Genomic DNA, 24,513 nt, shown 5'->3' with positions numbered 1-24,513 from the left:
TTAATGGTAAGGTCCTAGGGAGTGTTGCTGAACAAAGAGACCTTGGAGTGCAGGTTCATAGCTCCTTGAAATTGGAGTTGCAGCTAGATAGAATAGTGAAGGCGGCATTTGGTATGCTTTCCTTTATTGGTCAGAGTATTGAGTACAGGAGTTGGGAGGTCATGTTGCGGCTGTACAGGACATTGGTTCGACCACTGTTGGAATATTGCATGTAATTCTGGTCTCCTTCCTATCGGAAAGATGTTGTGAAACATGAAAGGATTCAGAAAAGATTTACAAGGATGTTACCAGGGTTGGAGGATTTGAGCTATAGGGAGAGGCTGAACAGACTGGGGATGTTTCCTGTGGAGCGTCAGAGGCTGAGAAATGACCATATACAGTAGAGGTTTATAAATTATGAGGGACATGGATAGGATAAATAGACAGTCTTTTTCCCTCGGGTGGGAGAGTCCAGAATCAGAAAAGATTTACAAGGATGTTACCAGGGTTGGAGGATTTGAGCTATAGGGAGAGGCTGAACAGACTGGGGATGTTTCCTATGGAGCGTCAGAGGCTGAGAAATGACCATATACAGTAGAGGTTTATAAATTGTGAGGGACATGGATAGGATAAATTGACAAAGTCTTTTTCCCTCGGGTGGGAGAGTCCAGAACTAGAGGGCATAGGTTTAAGGTGAGAGGGGAAAGATATGAAAGAGACCTAAGGGACAACCTTTTCACACAGAGGGTGGTACGTGTATGGAATGAGCTGCCAGAGGAAGTGTTGGAGGCTGGTACAATTGCAACATTTAAAGGCATTTGGATGTGTATATGAATAGGAAAGATTTTGGAGGGATATGGGCCGGGTACTGGCAGGTGGGACTGGAATGGGTTGGGATATCTGGTCGGCATGGACATGTTGGATCAAAGGGTCTGTTTCCGTGCTGTGAATTTCAATGACTCTATGCTAAATAAATACAAGTTGATCTGCCTTCTCTTCAAAGTGCAGACATGATCAAACATTGGAGAAGAAATTGAGAAGCTGTTTTTTCACCTAGGTTTTCCTAAACGTCTATAGGTAGATGGTCAGTCCTTCCCATCGATTGGCTGATCAGAATAAACAACTTCAGCTGTTTGAGAGTACAGGTGACATTCAGTCAACCTATGCTTGCAAGCCCCATACCAGAATGTCTACTGTTACATATGATCAATCCTGAATGCTCTAATAGCTACATCAACGGCAGTTGTTCAAGGGATCAGTCGAGTTTGTAACACATTGCTTCAAACAGAAAGTGTAAATGAACCATAGATATATGTAGGGATCGGGATGCTGCAAATAAATGGAATATGTTTAATCCTTGAGCATCTCTAGAATTGCCCAATGTTTGACGAACCTAATGTGTGAGCCTGAGATTGGCAGAGGCACTACTACAATCAATTTGCCAACTGATGAATGCCCTTTCCTATTACACGAATTATGATTGTTTGAAATTTAGCATTCTTGCATTTGTCCTGATGAGAGTAAGGTGAACAGCTACAGCAACGTCTCTCTTCACCAATAATTCAAGTTCTGTGATACCAGCTGGTGCAGAACATAGAACGTCAGAAACAGTGAAAGCTTTTCATTTCCACCCAATGTCTCTAAATCTGGCTGTATATCTGAAATTATAAGCACTTCTGCGGGGGGTTGTGTAAAAATGGAAGGAAAAGTTTGGACTTCTGGATCTGTAGTTGCCTGTCAGTTTCAGAGAATCATATAATCCCTACAGTGTGGAAACAGGCCATTTGGCCCAACAAATCCACACCTACCCTCTGAAGCATATTCCACCCCTACACTACGTTTGATCCTGACTAATGCATCTAACCGACATATTCCTGAACACTACAGGCAACTTAGCATAGTCCATTCACCTGACCTGCACATCTTTGGATCGTGGGAAGAAACTGGAGCACCCTGAGGCAACCCACGCAGATACGTGGAGAATATGCGAACTCCACACACAGTCGCCTGAGGCTGTAATCGAACCCAGGTCCCTGGCTCCGAGGTGCAGCAGTGCTAACCACTGAGCCAACGTGTTGCCCCACAACTGTGAATTCACTTCCCTCAGGATCAGAAGTGGAGGGCTGTACACCAGACCATTCCAATCTGATTGAAGGTTGCCACATGGGTAAAGTAGTCTCAGCCATCTAGAGGAATGCACAGCACTGTAGGAAGAATATTATGTCTTTTATCGACATCTCCACCAGAGTAAGGTTGACAATCTTCTCTCTGATACCTCACCCACTTTCCACTAAGGCTCATGATCTACTACACTCACTATTGCCTGCAACGTCTTCCCCATTTGCCCTCACCCATTCCAACTCTCAACACCTCTAACCTTGTATGCTGTCTGCACTGTCTGCTCACTCGCTTGGAAAACTTTGTCACCTGCATCTACAGTAACAGGTGTGTCACCCAGTTTTACTCCTGTAATAACTGCTCTCATTCCAGGAGGGAAAACCCATAATATGGCAAAGAAAAGTCAAGATGGATGATATGCTTCCTATCACTCTGCTCCTCACCTGTTTTGATAGGATACTGAACTGATTGAGTTTTTTGAAGAAGTAACAAAAAGGATTGAGGGCAGAGTGATCGATGTGATCTATATGGATTTCAGTAAGGCGTTTGACAAGGTTCCCCATTGGAGACTAGTTAACAAGGTTATATCTCATGGGATACAGGGAGAACTAACCATTTGGATACAGAAATGGCTCAAAGGTAGAAGACAGAGGGTGGTGGAGGAGGGTTGTTTTTCAGACTGGAAGCCTGTGACCAGTGGAGTGCCACAAGGATCGGTGCTGGGTCCTCTACTTTTTGTCACTTGCATAAATGATTTGGATGCAAGCATAAGAGGTACAGTTAGTAAGTTTGCAGATGACATCAAAATTGGAGGTGTAGTGGACAGCGAAGAAGGTTACCTCTGATTACAACAGGATCTGGACCAGATGGGCCAATGGGCTGAGAAGTGGCAGATGGAGTTTAATTCAGATAAATGCGAGGTGCTGCATTTTTGGAAAGCAAATCTTAGTAGGACTAAATGGTAAGGTCCTAGGGAGTGTTGCTGAACAAAGAGATCTTGGAGTGCAGTTTCATTGTTCCTTGAAAGTGGAGTCACGGGTAGATAGGATAGTGAAGAAGGTGTTTGGTATGCTTTCCTTTATTGGTCAGAGTATTGAGTACAAGTGTTGGGAGATCATATTGCGGCTGTACAGGACATTAGTTCGACCACTGTTGGAATATTGCATGTAATTCTGGTTTCCTTCCTTTCAGAAAGACGTTGTGAAACTTGAAAGGGTTCAGAAAAGATCTACAAGGATGTTGCCAGGGTTGGAGGATTTTGAACTATGGGGAGAGGTTGAATAAGCTGAGGCTGTTTTCCCTGGAGCATCAGAGGCTGAGGGGGGACCTTCTTGAGGCTTACAAAATTATGATGGGCATGGATAGGATAAATAGACAAAGTCTTTCTTTTCCCTGGGGTGGGGGAGTGCAGAACTAGTGAGATGGGAAAGATATAAAAGAGACCTAAGGTGATATAGGCTAGCACAGTTGCAACATTTGAAAAGGCATTTGGATGGGTATATGACTAGGAAGGGTTTGGAGGGATTTGGGCCAAGTGATGGCTGGTGGGACTAGATTGGGTTGGAATATCTGGCCGGCATGGATGGATTGGACTGAAGGGTCTGTTTCTGTGCTGTATATTTCTATGACTCTATAGCAGACATAGTCATGCAACACGGAAACTGACTCTTTGCTTGCATGGATTAGTTGGACCAATGTTCCCAAACTACACTCGTCCTACCTGCCTGTGCTTGGCCATATCTGTCTAAACCCTTTCTATTCATGAATTTATCCAAATGTCTTTTAAATGTTGTACCTATATCCACCACTTCCTCTGGCTGCTCATTTCACACATGAACCTCTTGTGTTTTGAAAAAAAAAGTTGCCTCCATGTCCCCTTTTAAATCTTTTTCCTCTCACCAAATGTCTTTTAAATGTTGTACCTATATCCACCACTTCCTCTGGCTGCTCATTTCACACATGAACCTCTGTGTTTTGAAAAAAAAAGTTGCCTCCATGTCCCCTTTTAAATCTTTTTCCTTTCACCTTAAAAATATGCCCCCTAATTTTGAACCCCCCTCCAAAACCCCTAAGGGAAAAGACCTTTAGTAGTCACCTTTTTTATGCCCCTCATGATTTTATAAACCTCTATATGACCACCCCACAACCTCCTTGGCTCCAGTGAAAAAAGTCTACCATGCAGAATCTTGTCAAAGACTTTAGTAAAGTCCAAGTAAGCAACATCTGCCATCGTTAGTCTTTTTGGTTACTTACTCAACCAGCTCAAATCCAGTTTGTGAGACTCGATTTCCCCAGCACAAAAGCATATATCAATGTAACTGTTTCCCTAATCGTTCCTTGCCTCTTCAAATGCACATAAATCCTATTTTTCAGAAACCCCTCCAACAACCTACCCACTGATGTCAGACTCTCCGGTCTATAGTTTATAGGGTTTTCCTTAAATATTCCAGAAGCATGTTTTTATTTAACTAAATTATTAATATATCCATCGGCATCTAAATTCCAAATGGAAAATTCTGAACTCCTGCAACAAAAGTTAAGCTGAAGAAGTTTTTTTTCATTTGCACTTGATTTATGTTTAGCATTCAGTGGACTTTTCCCTCCTATGTCTCCTAGATCTAAAACCTTATGCTTTGTTCTTCAGGCTCAGGACTGTTTAAGCCAAAGCATTGATTCTCCTGACCTTTTTCTCAGTCCGTCCCGATTTTTCTCCCCTCCCAGTTTTCATCCTAAAGTGCATTGTGAGATTATATGCAATTTGAACCAATTCCAAGTTGGTTTGGACATTGCGGTTGTAGGAGGGGATTAGGGCTTCTGACAAAGTGGAAATGTCACTCGCTAATCAAAACAGAGTACCAGCCTAGTGGTGTGGGAGTGAGGGCTCAAACGCCACCACATGAATAGGTGAAATTTAAATTCATTAAATAAATAGAGTTTGTATCTATTGCTGATTTTGTTGTAAATACTAGATAATGTCTTTAGGGAAGGAAATCTACTTAGTTTGGCCAGCCTGTTTGCTTCAGGTGTAGATAACTGTTGTTAAACAGTATTAATCCGCACTCTGGCAAAGCTACATGGTGGACTGCTGAATATTGGTAGCTTTGAGGTGGGAGGGTGTGCATCTGTTGATTCTGAGCATCGAGGACTGAGGGATGACCTTGCAGAGATTTATAGAATCATGAGGGGCATAAATAGGGTAAATAGACAACATCTTTCCCGGGTGAGGGAGTCCAAAACTAGAGGGCATAGTTTCAGGGTGAGAGGGGAAAATTTTAAAAGGTACCTAAAGGGTAACGTTTTCACACAGAGGGTAGTGCTTTTATATGGACTGAACTGCCAGAGAAAGTGGCAGAGGTTGGTACAATTACATTTAAAAGGCATCTGGATGGGTATATGACTAGGAAGGGTTGAGAGGGATATGGGCCAAGTGCTGGCAAATGGGACTAGATTAAGTTAAGATATTTGGTCAGCATGGATGAGTTGGACTGAAGGGTGTGGTTCTGTCCTGTACATCTGACTTTATGAAATGACAGTACGGATATAGTCTTCTGAGTCTTGGTGAGCACTTAAAGCTCTGCATTTGCTTTAAATTTATGTGGAGAAAGTGAGGGCTGCAGATGCTGGAGATCAAACTGAAGAAGGGCCTGTGCCCGAAACGTCGAATCTCCTGTTCCCTGGATGCTGCCTGACCTGCTGTGCTGTTCCAGCAATAAAGTTTCGACTTTAAATTTATGTGCTGATTTGAATTGATGGTCTTAAGGAGGCTTTTGTAGAATGGTGGCAGTGTCCATTCCACTGGGCCAAGTGGGCTAGGTTCAAGTCCCACCTACTTCAGAGGTGTCAACACAACCTGACAGGTCAGTTTTTATTTAAAACGTGTTGCTTTGATGGCCTTTGACATAGCCTTTTTATTCACTCTTGGATGGCACTGACTGGGCCAACATCGGATGGAGACTCTTGGTTTTATTTCTCTTCAGTTTAATGTTACTTCAAATATTTCATTTAAATTGCAATATTGAAGTATCTTTCTAATATCTCATTCCTTTTTCTGTTTTATTTTCCTAAAAATGACAAATAGTCTGAGCTGAGCACACCCTTTGGTCCAATTCATCCGTGTTGACAAGATAGTCCCATTTGCAAGCACTTGGCCCATATCCGTCCAAACCCTTCCTGTTCATTATACCCATCCAGATGCCTTTTAAATGTTGTAATTGTACCAGCCTCCACCACTTCCCCAGGCAGCTCATTTCACCCTCTACATGAAAAAGTTGCCCCTTAGGCACTTCAATTCAAACAGCAAAGGCAGTAACTGTGCAGATTCACTGCTGTGTCAGACAGCAGTGTAGGTTTCTTTCTCTCTCTGACCATGTGGTCTCTACCTTTTTTTTGTCTTTTTTTTTTAAAGTGCTGTTGTTTTTGATCTTTTCTTTCCCCATATGTTCCGAAACATGCAACAGCTTATAATATAAAGTTAAAAATCACGCAACACCAGGTTATAGTCCAACAGATTTAATTGGAAGCACACTAGCTTTTGGAGCGACGCTCCTTCATCAGGTGATTGTGGAGGGCTCGATCGTAACACAGAATTTATAGCCTATAAATTCTGTGCTACGATCGAGCCCTCCACAATCACCTGATGAAGGAGCGTCGCTCCGAAAGCTAGTGTGCTTCCAGTTAAACCTGTTGGACTATAACCTGGTGTTGTGTGATTTCTAACTTTGTACACCCCAGTCCAACACCGGCATCTCCGAATCATGGCTTATAATATAGTAATTGCTACTCCTGGAATTCGCGAAAATCACCTCCCAACACCTAAACTACCTCAAAAAAAAACCGCTTTTACAACCACAAGTTTCCCCCCCCCTCCATCTTGGGTAACCTAGAATTCAGTCTCCAAACCCTTTTCAAATTTTGATCTAGTTCTAATCCTTCCATGATATAATTATTTATTTGTCTTTCTTCCAGATCATTCATTGGTATTAACTTAATTGATTCCTTAAATACCCAGTTGTATCAACTGATCTGCAGTTCTCCCAATTTGCCAAGAGTCACTTATCAGCAGTCAGGATGACTTGGTAAAAATGTGATCATGACTTCAACCCATAACAAATCCAGGAAGTCAATTTTTTTTGTTTTTGTTTCAATTCTGAGCTGTGTGTATACTACTGACAAGACTGACGCATTTTGCCCATGTCTACTTGGCCCTGTGAAGGTGATCATGGGCCTTCTGCATGGTCTGTTGCAGCTTGTGTTCTGATGTATTTCCACATAATAGAAGGTAGAGTCTGATGGATTTTCACCATAATGAAATAATACCAATGCATATCTAAGTTGGGTTCGTGTGTGCCCTGAAGGGGATTTCCATGTGGTTCTGTTCTTGAGCGCTTCTGAACTTCAGCTCTACTGAAAAAAATCTTGGTGAGTTGGTGTCTTGCATCTTATTAGGTAGGTCACTCCATCATTGGCAATCATTGGAATTGTATCATAGAATCTCTCCAGTGGGGAAACGGGCCATTCCGCTCAACAAGTCCACACCTACCCTCCAAAGAACATCCCTTCTAGGCCCATTCCCCAACATTTTCTCCTAACTAATGCGCCTCTGATCTCCATATGAACACTATGGGCAGTTTAGCAGAGCCAGTTCACCAACCTTGCACATCTTTGGACTGTGGGAGGAAGCCCATGCAAACATTGGGAGAATGAGCAAACTGCACAAAGACAGTCGCCCAAGGCTGGAATCTAATCCGAGTCCCTGGCACTGTGAGGCAGCAGTGCTAACCACTGAGCCACTGTGCTGCCACTGGCGTGGGTGTGTGGCTGTTTAAGCAATAGATTAACAATGTAGCAAGTGGCTTTGCCCTCCTAGATATTTCACTCTCTTCTAGCAGTTACATGATTTCCCCCTCATTCATTTCCTGTGTGTGACTGTCATATTTTGGCTTACAGCATAGTTGTTGACATTCTGAGGGCTCAAACCTAGCATGCTGCTGCCTAGTTCATGTGTTGCATTTTCAGAAGTCAAAGGGATTTGTGAAGCAGGACATTTTCTTGTAGTCAGTGCAGGCTGTTTTGTTATTAATAGTTTAAATTATTTGACAAATTACAAAATGAATGCTGTGCTACTTCAAAATCAAGCTTTTCAAATATTATGGTGACTTAACCCAGGAGTTCTGATTCTGGAGAGTGTATTTGAATGTCAGTCATGATCTTTGTGGATCGAAATGATATCCATGACGTGGAGGTGCTAGTGTTGGAGTACGGTGGACAATGTCAGAAGTCACATGACACCAGATTATAGTCCACCAGATTGTAGTCCAACAGATTTATTTGAAATCACACAAGTCTTTGCAGCACAACCCCTTTCTCAGCTGCAGAGAGATAGCAGGGCACGTGGTCACGGTTTATGGGCGAAAAGGTCAAAAGATCATGCAACTGGTGTGAATGGAGTGTCTGATAATAAAACTCTACATGTGACCAAAAGTGTTAGACCGTGTATAAAGTGTTTGTGCAATATGACAATCGGGCAGAACGATAGGGATATACAAAAGATGACATTTCTGGTCAGACAGTGAATTGTAGGTGTGAAGGTTTGTTCAGAATGTGGCTCCATTTTAACCTAGAATCGGGTTGGTTTTATTTAGAAAGCTGGAATTTATAAGATGCCATATTGACTGTGACTACAAATTGTTTTTTGAACAAAATAGAATGTATCTGCAAATAAGTGTCTTGGATGAAGTGATTTATAGATTTAATATAGATTTATATGTATGTGTATAGGAGTGTGTAATAATTCAAACTGTACAAACTAAGGTAGAGAGATGTGTGTGAGGGAGAAAGAGTGTGTGTGATTTGTGCTTGAGAGAGGACCTGTGTTTGTGAGGGTGTGTGGTATCGCAAAACATAATTTATGCTTTCTTTTCAGTTTGGCTCAAAATATTAGAAGAGAGCAGGGTTTCTAAAGATATTTTTAGTAATGTCCCTAATACTCCCTTATTTTGTGGTCAAAGCATTAAAAACACAGTCCTCTAATATGACTTAAGTTTTTTATGTTAACTGATCACAGCTAACAGAAAACAAAAACATTTTGTGCCAGTCTCCCTGGCATTGCTCACTTCTATATTTTTGCAGCTGCTACATTTGTCCACAAAATTTGAGCAGTTGACTAAAGGTCACTATTTTGGGAATAGTGCTCATTTTGGGTCAAAAACCATGGTTGGAATACTTTTTTTTTGAGACTCGGCATCATGAAGATCACTTTAATATTTGCACTGGAGTCGAAACAGTGCTTGAGTTTGAAGCTGTCATTTGCTATTCTGATGATCTAGTTGTGAATGAACAGATTGTACTTAAATAGCAATTGAAACTTACAGTCCATTCAAGAAAATAATTCTGGGCTTGTGTGCAAAACTGCAAGTATTTAGTTTTGTTTCTCAGGAGCATATTTTGAGCTAAATTCTATTTCTTGAAGTGAGCAATGGAGAATTGAGAATGTAACTTTTAAATTGTGCTAACCACTATCTGATCCAATGTTTGCTGTTTCCCATGAAAAGATGATTTTCGATCCCACAATGACCAAGAAGAAGAAAAAGAAGAAGAAGCCCTTCATGCTGGAAGAAGATGGGATTGAACAACCGACCGAGGAGACACCAGCGACTGAATCCAAGGAAACTGTCATATCAGAGAACGTGGAGGAGAAGGTTACAGAGGCAGATGAAGAGGACAATAAGAAGAAAGGTACCTTGGTTCTTAACTATATTCAATTTGTTTTGACTGGAATTCCGAGTCATTTTGGGAATTCAGTTTGGGAATTGTGACTTGTATTGATTTAGGAGATGCACAAAGATGACTTGAATCTTGTCTCTTTTAAGGTTATTTCATTATTGTTCCAAAGTTGTAGTGAGAGGTTTGAGATTTTTCAAGGCATTACACATTCTAAAGAGTCCTTGTTGAGTCCTTTTGGCTTCTTGGACAACTCTAAACACAGTCACCGACCATTTAAACATTGTGGAGGTATTGACCTGCTAAATTTCCTTCCAAATATTTTATCTTTAACGGTTTGGGATAGAACTTCATGTGCTGAATTCCCTTGTGGCCGGAATGATTTGACATGCAGCCAATCAATGTAAAGAAAACACTACTCAGTTGGAGTTTGTACTACAGCTACTGGGCTAAAAAAGCTAAAAGGAGCACATGTGGAAAGCATCACAAGTTAGATTCATATAAAATGCTTTAAAGGGATTTTGAGTCTGCACACTTTGAAGGATGGAAGTGATGAGATCAGGCAATCTCTGGCAATGCACTGTATGATTTCTGTTCTCCCACCCAGGGAGAGAAACTCAGCACTTCTACTGTTTTCCCCTTGTTGTGCAGATGATCATGTTGTGAACAGATACTGAAAAGCACACTGATACACAGATCTCATTTGTTTCGAGTGACGGGTGGTTTCAGCAGAAGACACTTATCCAAACAAAGATCAAGTTTTCTTGAGTCATAATGTCAGGCGGATATTATGATCAGTTGTTTTCTATTCAGATCAGTCAGGCTTTAACTGCTTATCAGCGTTACAATATGTCTTTAATTCTTTCAGCCTCTAATGGCTCGCAATTTTAATGAAAAATAGCTGTTCAGTGCAATTTCCTTGCGGTATAGTCTGCTACTCATTAGTTATCAGGTTAAAATCCTCCTTTCATCTCAATAGAGCTTTTGTTCTGAGATGGTGAATCATGAGCAAAGCTAGTTTTGGGGTTTGTTGTATTTCACGAATATTCCCAAGTCCTTTTGTAGCTGAGCTGACAATCCAGGCAGTTTAAAGATCATTTAAAAGACCAGTACATTCAGGGGATTTGTGATGAAAATCAAATAGTCATAACCAATCTTATTTTCTGCATTCACATTTTGTGCTGTTATGTTTACATACAATATGAAATTATGCAGTGGAGTAATAAATATTTGTAACCTTTATTTAACCCTATTCACCTGGCACACATTCAGCAGCCCAACTCATTGTAAATCTACAGGGGTGGAACAAAACTTGTGTAATAATTGCCTCAGTTTCAACCAAGGAGACCTGCGACATTGCTGCATTTAATATCAGAAAAAAATAAGACCTGAGCTTGGTGATTTTTGTGTGGTATGTGATGGCTTTGTAATAACAACCATACTTGAGCAAATTGACATTGAAAATAAACGGATTCTATGTTGTCCTGGATTGCAAGAAAAAGTGAATATTGTTGTCTGGAATTTGTCCAGTAAGATGAAATTGATGCTATGAATTTACTCTTTGATGCAGCAGGTTACAGTTACAATCACAGATCACAGTATTAGCACCGATTGCAAAGATCGCTCTCTCTCGCATGCGTTCTCTCGTGCAATCTCCTTGGTTTAGTTTTGATGTAATGAGCACATGATACTTGTATCATTTCTGGGAATGGCACAAGTAAATGCACAAATGTTTTTCCATGTGGCTTAGCTTCTGTGATTGGGTTAAATCTTAATTTAACATAATGATAAAAAGATCATTTTAAGAAACATTATTCATAATTTCACATTGAAAAGGCTACTCTGTAAAATCACATAGCACCAGACATTTAAGAAACCACAATGCAACCAGCATAATAATTCCAAAAAAAATTCCTTGTAAATTGCTTATAAAAGTTGTTCTGTTATAACCCATCCAGTTTGTTTTTGTGCTAAGGGTTGTCATCTTGTGACATATGGGAACCTTGGAAGATCTCCTTTATACATAGTCCCTTACAAAGATTGTTCACTATTTCTTTTACCCATATGCATGAATTTGTCTCCTATTTAGATACAGCAGATGATTTAGATGACTTGGACTTCTTCAATCAAAAGAAAAAAAAGAAAAAACCCAAGAAACCTATTGGGATTGACAATGGTGTAAAGGTTAGTGTTGAAAGTAAGCAGGGACTCTGAGAACCTTTGGAATTTGCAAGAACTTTGCCAAGCTTATTCTCTCAAGTCCAAAATTGCAGACTATTGATAACAGTTGAAAAATTATATCTCAAAGGTGCAAATTGTCATAGCAGGAGGAGGCCAATCCTACTCTGCCATTTAATATGATCATGGCAAACGTGCTGATGCCAAACATTGAATTTTTTAGGTTAGATTACAGTGTGGAAACAGGCCCTTCGGCTCAACAAGTCCACACCGACCCGCTGAAGCGCAACTCTCCCATACCCCTACATTTACCCCTTACCTAACACTATGGGCAATTTAGTATGGCCAATTCACCTGACATGCACATCTTTGAACTGTGGGAGGAAACCGGAGCACCCGGAGGAAACCCACGCAGACTCTGGGAGAACGTGCAAACTCCACACAGTCAGTCGCCTGAGGCAGGAATTGAACCCGGGTCTCTGGCGCTGTGAGGCAGCATTGCTAGCCACTGGGCCACCGTGCCGCCCACGAATGTCAAAAGACTCTCCTGTTAGAAATCTTTCTTGTCTATCTCTTCTAAGCAACCAAAAGCTGCACATTATCCAATTGAAAAATGTTTTTGCATTAATTTTTATTACTTCAAAGAGTTGTATGAATGTGTGAGATAAAACATTTGTCTATCAAATATTGGGTTTCACTTCAATATGACAACTCCAATGAAAATAATATCATAATACAATGGTAAATTCTGCAGATGCTGCCAATCTGAAATAACAAAATGCTGAAAGCACTCAGGATCAGGCAGCACTTGGTCAATCTTCTGTTGATAGGTCATTTACATGCAATGTTAACACTGTTTTTGTTAACACTGTTTTTCTTAACACGGTTACAGTCAGACCTGCTGAATACTTACAGCATTTTCTGTTCCTTAGGATTATAATGTGCCCTCCTTTCTCCAGTGAATTCAACTTAAAATTGATTTGGTATAAACTCCCATTAAAATGTTTTTCAAGAACTGAATTGTTCTGTTTTACTATCAATTGTACATGTACCTAATCCCCTGAAGAGGGTGTTCAAAGGAAGAAAGGGCTGAAAACTTGTGAGTTTTACTTACACAATCCATTCATTTAAACAGTGAAACTTAGCAGGCTCCTAACAGAGGAAAAAAAAAGTGTCTATTAGTAGTGGATTTGCTATCAAAATGATTTAAAGCTGGGCCTTTCGGATAGGGGAAATAAGTTGCTTGGAGGGGACTTATGTGAGGGATGAACAATAAATCCAGAACATTTCTTCAAATTTAATTTATAACAGTGCACATTAAGATTGACATTTAAGAGTTGATGTATGCAGTTCCTCAAAATATGATCAACAGCTGGATTGGATGCCTGGCTGGTGCAGTTAAGTCAAAACACAAATCATTTCAAAAACAGTTAAATGCAGTATTTCCTCTTAAGATCTCGAGCCAAGCAGCAATCTGGAATATACTCTATTAAAACATATAAGTCACACTCAAACTTCTGAAAGTGGTGGCTTTTAAAATGTATAGGGATTTTGTTTTGTTAACTGGCAGTACTTGTGTGTTAGTAGACATTCAATACAAAGGTTTAGAAGATACATTGCTTTGAAGACTTTTTAATTCTGTTGGATGTGAAATAGACTGAAAACAAATGTGCCGCCTTCAACTACATCAAAATGGCCTTTTCACATGTGAGATGGGTACAAGGGGAATGTACCTCTACAATGCAACTTTCCTATCTTGCAAAAGTGTGCTAGTGAGAAAAGAACGTTTCCCAAATTAGCATTCTTATTGAAATTTAGGTTTGGGATAAAGTAGTGAACATCATTCTGTGTCCATCTTATTATGCTGTACCTGACTTGATTTTTACTTTTCTCTCTTGTCCATAGTACAATTTTCCTTCTCTGCATTCCTTTTCCAAATCTAGAGAATGGGCAACAAGATTGTTAATGGCTGTTCAAGTGTGTCAACTAATAGGGTCTCTAGAGAGTCTACAGTGATCTGTTCAGTGTCTGCCCTCTCCTCTTATGTAACAGCTGGCTACTTGTAGAACCCAGCAGTTTGTGAGCATAGCATCCTGTTCTGCTCACAATCAAGATGCTGTGTCTTTTGAGTGTAATGTTCTGGTTGCGTGCAGAGCCACTATATAGCAGGCACATATTGCTTACAGGTGTTTCCTGACTTTACCCTGGTATGTTTTCTTAAAACCAAAGTCTGGTTTAAAGAAAAGCATTTTAGCCTATTTGGTTTTCCATGCTATTGTGAAACATTTCACTAACAAGAACTCTGGTGTTACAGATTGAGACTGATGTCACTGAGCAGGGAGAGGTTGATGATGATGCCTTTGACATCAGCATGATGAAGAAAAAAAAGCCAAAACCTGTGACCTTTGTGGTTGAGGAGTTAAATGAAAGGACAGATGACAGTAAGTATTTCATATTTGGAAGCCATCTTTGGTTTGCCCCACACTGAGAAGTTATTGGATGAAGTGTATGTGCTGCATCAGTGGCAAGGGAGTTTAATGGATGAATATGGCTGAGATTTATTGGAGTGTGACAGTTCTTTTTGGTGAGTCGAGGGGGTTGGGGGGCACGTACTTTGAATGGGAATGAAGTAATCTTAACATCGAACAGCAACTGAGATTGCTGATTACCTAATTGCAGATTATATGGAATATGGTCTGATCATCTCTATGTACCTTTTTAAAAAATAATGCTGCAAAAATGTCTACTTTGTTTTTATTTTTAACAGCATCGTGAAATTATTAAATTATTGCTAAAGCATAATGTTGCTAGCATGTGTACTAGTGGTGTCTGTATTCCTGTACTTGTGGAAACAGATTTTAGAGATAAAAGTCAACCAGTGCAACTGTCATCTGTCTCCCTTTTTCAAAGGATAAAAGTCCTAAATGATATCTAAAGACTTCTATGAAGTACACTGGCTTGATCATAGTTTTGGAGTGTTGAAAGAAGAGAAATAAAACACCCAAAATTATTTTGGGAGATAGATTAATAAATTTAAACTAGTTGATGGCATTTTTGTTTTGGATTTCCATACAAACTTTTCATGTAACTTCAGTAAGTTTTGTTTGTACCTGCAGCTGCACATAGTTTTGAATTATGTAACTGCCCTGATATGCCAAGCCAAAAGCATATTTACTATTTTAAATATTGAGTATCTAGCAAACTAAACATGAATGTAGGAGATACGGCAGTAAATTTAAAGATGATTGTCAAAATTGGTGCATGGTGAAGACCATGGCCTTAGACTATGCGACAATATAAATGGTAAAGCAAATGGCATTTAATCCTCAAAGGTGCGAGGAGATGCGTTTTGGGAGGGCTAGCAAGGCAAGTGAGTACACAATGAATCCTAGGACCTTTGGCAGTACAGAGGATCAGGCGGACTGTGGTGTGCATGTTCCATAGATCCTTCAATGCAGTAGGGCAGGTAGGTAAGGTGTTTCAGGCAGCAAATGGGATACTTTTAGTTAAGACATTGAATCCAAGAACAAGGAGGTTGCGATGGAGCTAGATATAATGTTCGGCCAAATTGAAGTACTATGCAGTTCTGGTTGAAACACTATAGGTAGGATATTCTTCCTGACCTCTCTGCCCCCACCCCCAATCCGGCCTATCACTGTCACCTTATCACCCTCACCTTAACCTCCTTCCACCTATTGCATTTCCAAGTCCCACTTCCCTACCTTTTATCTTAGCCTGCTTGGCACACTTTCTTCATTCCTGAAGAAGGGCTCATGCCGGAAACATCGATTCTCCTGCTCCTTGGATGCTGCCTAACCTGCGCTTTTCCAGCAACCTATTTTCAGCTCTGATCTCCAGCATCTGCAGTCCTCACTTTCTCCTAGGATGTTATGATGTCAGGAGTGTTGCAGAGGAGATTCACCAGGATGTTATCTGGGCTGGAGTAATTCAGCTATGAAGAGAGCCTAGATAGGCTGGGTTGTTTTCCTCTGAGCAGAGAAGGCTGAGTGGCGATCTGATTGAGGTGTATGTAGTTGTAAAAGGCATAGACAGGGAGAAACATTTCCCCATCGGGGAGTCAATATCCAGGCGGCAAGGTTTTATGGTATTGAGTAGAGGTTGAGAGGAATTAAGGAAATTATCTTTTTCCCCCAGAGGATGGTGGGTATCTGGACCCACTTCCTGAAAGGTAGTAAGGACAGGAGCCCTCAAGGCATTTAAAAACTATTTAGTTGAGCACTTGAAATGTCATAGTATTCCAAGCTATGGGTCAAGTATTGGAAAAGGGAATCAGAATAGATGGATGTTTGATGACTGGCAGGCATGCTGGACTGAGAGCCCTCTTTCCATGCTATAAAATCTCTGTGATGCTCAAACTGTTCCTTGGATTTGGTTTTGTCCCAACTCAGGAGAAATGGGAGAACTTTGGTTATGCACACACTGTCTGATCTTCTGTGACTGTTCTTTTGTTCAATACTGGCCATTAGCTGATTACAGGAACTGATTAAGAAATCGCAGACAGATTTAACTGCATTCCTGCTCAATATTCACCTGCATCTATAAATTAACTAGATTGTGAGAATAAATAAACAAGTCAGTTAGCCCATTCAGACGATGTCAGTATTTGTGTTCAATGAAATTCTACCTTCCCTGCTTCATTTAAATTATCTTATCATTTAGCAGTCAAAAACAGAGTATGGCTCTGTTTTTCCTGACCTCAAGCTCAGGAGTGCTAAGGCTAAAAATCATTGCACTGCTATTCTCAGTGCTGAACTTAGCATAGCGGGGAATTGAAACTGGTTAAAATTTACCTTTGGTAACTTTTAGCATGGCAACTATTGGAATTAAAGCAATATCCTGGGTTTCGTGACAAATTGTAAATGGAAAAACAATTTTGAGCAAAATTCACTGATTTAATAGGGTTATAAATATGATGCGTTCATTCAAAATCAGCAGCCTTGGAACTGAGGTCCTGCTGAGTTTGGATTTTCCTGGATTTCAGTTCAGGTCAGTCTGATCAAAGAGTTGCTTGTCAAGAGTGAGAATGAACCGCTGCTTGAGCAGTGTACCAGATAACAAGTCCAGCACCATGCAGTGCTGAGCGAAATGTAGAAATGCAAATGTTAGCCAATTTTAAAAATCTATGCACAGCATTTTATAAAAATGTCTGTGTTTCAGACCTATCATTCTACTTCCTGATGTTTTTACCCACATGATGGGGAAAGTGCAGACACTTGCACTGTGTTGTATGAACTTTTGAGGAGGATGTGTATTTTGTATATCGATATAATTGGATCTCTTCCTCTCTGATGCTATTTACTTCTGCAGAACTTGATGATGATGAAAGTAAAAGGGATGATGGCATCACTTTTTCCACTCAGAGTGGTCCAGCCTGGGCGGGATCAGAACGAGATTATACTTACGATGAGGTAAAAATACAAATTGCATTGTGTGTGCATTGATGTGTGCCCATTCGCTCTTTGTTGTTTTTTCCCTTTTTGTGTTTTCAACTTAATACATGTAATTAATGGAATGAAGAGAAGAAATGAATATTTCCTCAGCAAATGTTTGTTGCAGACATTGAGTAGATATGGTTTTTAAACCGTTCGGTTTGATTTTTTTGCTACAGAAGGCCAGGGTCGTACATATTTTGCGCGCCATCTGCCATTCGAGTCCTAAACTATGCTGTGCAGTTGTTTGTTAAAATATTCAGTAATCTGAGTATCAAGTGAAGATATGTACAGGGGAACCTCTATTATCGGAATGAGATGGGCGGGCACTATTTCATTTTGGGCGATCAGTTATTCGGTTAATTGGTTAAATGCCTTTCCTTTGGGGCACGGAGTTTTTAAAGTCTGCTCTCCGTTCAAGAGACTGCAGCAGCACGCAAGATCCTGGCCCCAGTCCAACGCCGCCCTCTGCCCCCCTCCAACACTGCGCGCCCCCCCCCCCCCTCCCCCAACACCACCCCTGCGGGGCAGCTGGACTGGACGCCAACAACAAGACTGCTGCTCCTGCTGCCTTTGTGGGGTAAGTCTCCAAATTGTTCTCGCACACGCAATCCCTGTAGAACTCCAGGGAAAGTGGAGAGAGAGCGCGGGGGTGGGAGGTCAGTCATTTGGAGACGGTGCCTGTTGAATCACTGTAAACAAAAGGCGCGATCACTGTTGGAAACACATCTTTGATGTAATGTTTCTATCAGGACCTCGAGATCTCCTTTGGATAATCCGATTTTTGGATAATTGATGTTCAGGTAATCAAGGTTCCTCTGTATTTCATCAAAGTAATGGCAAAAAAACTGTCCCTTTACCCTCTCTTTATTGTCTCCATGGCAGAAACCCCACCATTCAAAGTCACTAGTGATGGCTTTTATGGCTGACCCCTTTGTCCAACCCAGTACTGACTGACTGTCTGTCTACCAAGATGCTGTTTCTCTCCCTCCTTTTTTTTTCTTTTTTTTATTGTACCGAAACATCTCAGTGCATCGCACCCATTTAATTTTTCTCCTTGATTTGATGTCCCCTCAAGACCATTGAGTATAGGAGTTGGGATGTCATGTTGAGGTAGTACAGGACATTGGTGAGGCCACCTTTGGAGTACTATGTGCAGTTTTGGTTGCCCTGTTATAGGATGGATATTTTTAAATTGGAAAGTGTTCAAGAAAGACTTACCAGGATGTTCCCAGCAATGGAGAGTTTGAGTTATAAAAATAGGCTGGACAGGCTGAGACGTTTTCACTGGAGCATAGGAGATTAAGAGGTGACCTTGTCGAGGTTTATAAAATCATGAGCATAAATTAGGTGAAGAACAGAGGTCTTTTCCCTGCAGTGGTTGAGTTCAAAACTAGGGTGTATATTTTAAAGATGAAAGGAGAAGGATTTAAAAAGGACCTGAAGGGAAACTTTTTCACAGGGTGGTTTGTATGTGGAATGAATTGCCAGAGGAAGAAGTAGATGCAGGTACAGTTAGAACATTTAAAAGACATTTGGGTAGGTACATCATTAGGAAAGGTTTAGAGGGATATGGGCCAAATGCAGGCAAGTGGGCAGAGTTTAGTTTGGGAAACTTGGTCAGTGTGGATAAGTTAGACCAAAGGGTCTGTTTCTGTGCTGTCTGACTCTAAATCTATAGCAGAATTAGGTTGTTGACATTCACTGCCAGTTTGGCAGGTGCAGATGTAGTTGTCTTAATCAATCATTTTTTCTGCCCCTTTCAAATAAGACTTCCTAACATGAGGCTTTTTTTTCCCCAGTATGTATTGTTGCCGATGTGTATTTTGCTATTACTTTCTAATGAACATATCAGCTAGAGCGTTAGCAATATGGTGACATTTCTCATTCTCATTATTATCAGTTTGGGCAATTACTCTATGCTGTGCTCATGACTGTGTTGCAAGATCCAGAGCACTTCTACACTCCTGACTGCTTTTTTTTTTATAGAAGACAATTATTCATAAAATAATGATTACAGCAGTTTTCTCCCACATCCAAAGATGTACAGGTCAGGTGAATTGGCCATACTAAATTGCCCAGTGTTAGGTGTATTGGTCCAGTGTAGGGGTGGGTTATTCTTCAAAGGGCTGGTTTGAACTTGTTGGACCAAATGGCCTGTTTCCCCACTGGGGGAATCTAATCTGAAAAAAAGCACTTTATTTAAATGTTGATTCAATTCTGTAGTAAATTAGCAGTAATTATTGCTATGTCATGCTCATTTGTTTCTGTTTTCATGATGTATAAATATTAATGAATTTGTACTGAGAAACTTAACACTACTGCCACTGTATCCCTCTATGCAAGCAGTGAGCCAGTCCACCTGTTTATCATTTCTTGTTGCATCAGATAGGAGTATCTTGATGTTACTTCTTTACTCCTCAGACTTTTTAAAAATGTTTCAGTTCTGTCCAACATTTTGTTTCTGTATTTGTCTGCATGTTAATTACATGTTAACAGCACAATGCCCTGTGACATTTGATTCAAAGTTTTACACTTGTGTTACGTGGTTTTCTGTCTGACTGGCACGGAAATGTATTTTCCAAGGCAGCAACAAATCTCTTGTTCTCACCATTGGCTCTCTATTGTTGAGTGTGGCACCGGAAGAGCACAGCAGGTCAGGCAGCATCCGAGGAGTAGGAGAATCGACATTTCGGGCAAGAGCCCTGCTTCTCTGATACTGCCTGACTTTCTGTGCTTTTCCAACACTGCACACTTGACTCTGGTCTCGGGCACCTACAGTCCTAGCTTTCTCCCCATTGGTTCTCCATTGAGTAGATGTATCTATCTATATGTGTATTTTGAAAAGTGATTTCTGATGTTAATACCAAGTTCTTTTTTTTCCATGTTCGGTTGACTGCTGTATAAACAGTATTAACGATACATCTCACCACTCAGCATAAAAGCTTAGTGAAAAGTGTGATGTGTTATTTTGGGAATTAGCAATGTTAGGTGTGTCTAACCAACAATTCTGTCATTCTACCCTATGTACATAATATAACAAAAAACAGCTTGACTGTTTTATTGAATTTTTTTGCATGTATGTCTTCACAGCAGGAGTGCAGAGTTTACAGTGCGTGACTGAATTGATTAAAATATTTCTTGTGTACGGTTTTTCACAGCACTTCAGTTGGCAGCATCTCAATTTATCTTAATCTGATACAATTTTTATATAGGCATACAATTCATTATCCAAAATGCTTGGGACCAGCTAGCTTTCGGAATTCAGAATTTTTTGAATTTCAGAATAATTGACAGTTTGATGGTGAAATTGTTTTAAAATCTTATCACTAGCAGATGTACTGTGAGTAAAATGGGCCCTGAAGCAGAATTGCGGCCTGCCAGTGCTGGGCCATGCCCCCACACGTCGCATCTGTGTGACACTCTGAGTGGGTGTGGAGTTGGGTTAAGTCTTTGCACGCCATCAACCTTGTGAATGAAAAGAAGCTTCACGAAAACGCAATCGGACTTCGGACCTTTTTGAAATTTCGAATAAAGGGTTGTGTACCTGTTATGTGAAAAATAATCTGTTTTAAACACTTCTGCCACCTTATTTCCCTCCTGGTACTCATTTCCACATTTGTAATATAAACTCCTTTTATACAATATATCCAGTGCTTCTGATGAGTACTGCCTTGATATTAAAATGTGCATCCTTGTTTTCAAATCATGCCATGGCTTTGCCCCTCCAATCTCTAATGTGACAATAAATAGCTAAACATTTTAAAAAATCATTAAATTCTTCTGTCCTACACCTTTCGTGTCTTTGCATTGTTTCAGCTCTGGCCTGTTGAGCATCCCAGTTTTAATCTTTTTTTAGTTTTGCAACACACTTAATTGGTACTTAATACGTAGTGATACACGTCTGCAAGGTGCTTATGACTCAGGCTATAGAGTCGTAGGGATGTATAGCATGGAAACACACACTTCACTCCAACTTATCCATGCTGACCAGGTATCCTAAATTAATCTAGTTGCATTTGGCCCATAACCCTTCCTAATCATATACCCATCCAAATACCTTTTAAATGTCATAAATGTACTAGCCACTTCCACCTCCTCTGGCAACTCATTCCATACATGCATCACCCTCTGCACGTAAAGGTAACCCCCTTGGGACCCTTTTGAATTTTTCTCCTCTCACCTTAAACTAATGTCCTCTAACTTTGGATTCCCCTACCCTGGAGAAAAAGAACCTGAATTGTTTGTATACTTTGGTTCGGTTTGTCCAACCATGTGTTGCCGATTGTCCAGGATTAGTCTTGGAGTCTCCAAGGTTTAAAGATGAATCTCCGGTTTCTTTAAATCCCTTTTTTTTGGGGGTGGGCGCACATTGATTTGTTGTAATAGTGGAGGAATGTGAGTGGTAGCTGCCTGATGATTGGAGGTGGAAACCTTTCAAGTTTGTATTCAGAGTTGAGAATTGCATTTTTGTTGAAGATAACACTACCTCTTGACTACCTATACTACGTTTTCACAAATGTCCCTACATAAATTTTTTTTAAAAAGGATTCTCTAAGAAATGAACATTTACAGCTATATTTATTCCTTGAATGAAAGATACTTCCAGTTATACGATTGGACCTCAGTGGATCCCAGAAATATTTTATTCCTTAAGAGTTTAGTGAGCACTTCGTTATCTCCTGTACACTTTGATTTCAAGCTAATTATTACCTGTTCTTCATGTGTCTGCAAGTCAGGCTGTACTAATTATGTTAATGTGCATTCTCATCTCCTGTAATCCAGTTGCTGACTCGTGTATTCAACATCATGCGAGAAAAGAATCCTGATATGGTGGCTGGAGAAAAGCGAAAGTTTGTAATGAAACCACCTCAGGTGGTCAGAGTAGGAACCAAGAAGACATCGTTTGTGAATTTCACAGATATCTGTAAACTGTAAGTTTTCAGTACTAATCACTACCTCTGTGCTGTGTTAGTGGAGGTTTCCAGAGATTAGTAACAATATTAATCCAAAGAAGTAAACTCCAGATCATTAAACAAGATTTTATTTAGAGTCATAGAGATGTACAGCACAGAAACAGACCCATATTTCGATCCACAGAACATCAAGATCTACATTCTTATCCCTTATTTCTTGCTCCAAGATGGTCTTTGCCTTCATTTAGTTTTTAGATGCCTTGTGCTGCTGGTGTTTTGTCTTCTGTGGAAATAGACAGTCTTCACTTAACACATTTGGCATTTCCTTGCCCTTTAAAAATCATATTCTGTCTGGCATTCACCTTTATTACTTTATTTTTGAAAAAGTTTTGTCCACCCTTACAGTTCTATTCCCTTTGTTTCTTGTTGCTTTTTATAACTGTCCCACTACTAGTTTCTCTTTATACCACAAATTTTAGTTCAGTTTTGCCTATGGTTTGTTGGTCATGCTTGTTTAATGTGATAATGAAGTCTGTGCTTTTTTAGGCTTTGCACCAAATGCTGTTTTTAATGCTTCCCGCATTTTGAAAAACTGGTATTTTTAGAGCATACAATATGGTAACACTTCAAATATACTGAAGTATTTAAAAATATGTTCTGAAAGTTTTTGGGTTGCAATGTAATGATTAAAGTGATATCATTACTACCCAGTAAATTATGGTTAATTCCATAAAAGAATATTCCGTCTACAAAGTTTTATTGTAATGCAAGCCCAGTTTTTGTGTAAAACCTTTTTTTTTTTCTACACTTAGTTTTATCCCAGAATGGGACAATGCAGTGATTTTTTTTTTTAGGTTGCTGTATGATCTAGTGCATCTTAGCAGGAACATTATAAAACTAAGACTCAGGCAGCTTTCTTCAAAATGAAAAGATGCAAAGTATTTCCCTGCAATACTGGAAGCAACAAAGGTATTTGTTTATTTAGTGGGAGGTGGCACACAGGTTATTTGTGAATGTTAATTCTTCTATAGAGTCATAGAGATGTACAGCATGAAAACATGCAAAGATAGAATGATTTAGCTCTGAGGAATGAGATTTTCTTTGAACAGAAATTGCCGGTTTGAATCAAACATATACAAGTAAAGTCTTAATGCTTGTGAGTTGATAATTAGATAGAAATTTACTGTTACTTTAATTTGTGGAAATACAGTAAAATGTGTACAAGTTGCACCAAAAGCAGTGCCATTTAATTATACAATTTGTAAGGCAAAGTTAAGATTTTTTTGTTCATTCCACAGCCTCAGCCATTGGGTCACCATACTACAACTTATTAATAGCATGTGTTTTGCATGAGGGCCAAGAAGATATCACATCACTGTCAAAACCATCTTGAAATGATAGTTGGCCTTTTTAAAGTTTGGGATATGGAGGCTGCTGATGCAGTTGGCAGGGAGGCGGTGCAGGGCGGTTTTTTAAACTGCTGAATTTAAGTAAAGTGTATTTGGTTTTCTACTGGGTTTTTCAAGACCGGAATCAGGCCTGAGAATGGACTAGTCAGACCATGTCTGCTAAAACAAACCAAAAACCTAAAGGAGTCACAGAGTAATTAGCTCTGTGCCAGAACTCCTTGGCAGACTTGTTGCCCCAGAGCTCTTGACTTCAAAACTTCAGCTTTGTGACCCCATTTTGATGTAGTAGCTGGCTGATCTCGTCTTTCTGCGTTCCACTCTGTATTTTGCTGTTTGGTTTGTGCCATTTGTTGTGTTCGGAACCTTGCCTCCCCTTTCTTGCATGATAGTCCTTTCTCCATGTTCCTTTTTGTGCTTTGATCCTGTAATAGCTCTTGTGTCTGCAGATGAAGACACCTTTCTTTTGATTTTGTAACTAATAAAAGATGATGGAAGGGCAGAGTTACAAAATACGTAGTGGCTTTAGAATGTTCTGTATGCTAGCTATACAATAAGTGAACCCTTGTGGCAATTTGTATGGTTGTAATTAAACAGTCTCTCTTAAATGTCTGTAATACAGCTGGAACTTTTTTTTTTAACCTGAGCAGAGCCTCAGCATTGAAATGCTGAATCATGCTTACTGCAAGTTGTTGTAATACAGGACGTGGACATTTTATTTCCCTTAAACTGTACGCCTACTCTTTG

General features: G+C 40.0%; 1 protein-coding gene across 2 annotated transcripts in view; it reads left to right on the top strand.

Annotated features, from left to right (window-relative positions):
- eif2s2 (eukaryotic translation initiation factor 2, subunit 2 beta) overlaps positions 1-24,513 on the top strand; it is a 43,945-nt gene that overhangs the window by 3,568 nt on the left and 15,864 nt on the right. Inside the window, exons 1-6 of one of the 2 annotated variants that reach the window (XM_043710877.1) lie at positions 7,311-7,515; positions 9,648-9,831; positions 11,906-12,000; positions 14,309-14,435; positions 17,323-17,423; positions 22,230-22,378. In XM_043710877.1, the coding sequence (XP_043566812.1) occupies positions 9,648-9,831; positions 11,906-12,000; positions 14,309-14,435; positions 17,323-17,423; positions 22,230-22,378 (656 nt within the window). In that variant the 5' untranslated portion in view covers positions 7,311-7,515. Of the gene's footprint in view, positions 1-7,310; positions 7,516-9,647; positions 9,832-11,905; positions 12,001-14,308; positions 14,436-17,322; positions 17,424-22,229; positions 22,379-24,513 lie in introns of those variants that run through there. The other variant, XM_043710876.1, reaches the window with a different exon arrangement.

The sequence above is a fragment of the Chiloscyllium plagiosum genome, chromosome 20 (genome assembly GCF_004010195.1).
Source record: "Chiloscyllium plagiosum isolate BGI_BamShark_2017 chromosome 20, ASM401019v2, whole genome shotgun sequence".
NCBI lineage: Eukaryota > Metazoa > Chordata > Chondrichthyes > Orectolobiformes > Hemiscylliidae > Chiloscyllium > Chiloscyllium plagiosum.
The sequence above is the reverse complement of the archived record's forward strand: the minus strand, read 5'-3'. Positions and strand labels throughout refer to the sequence as shown.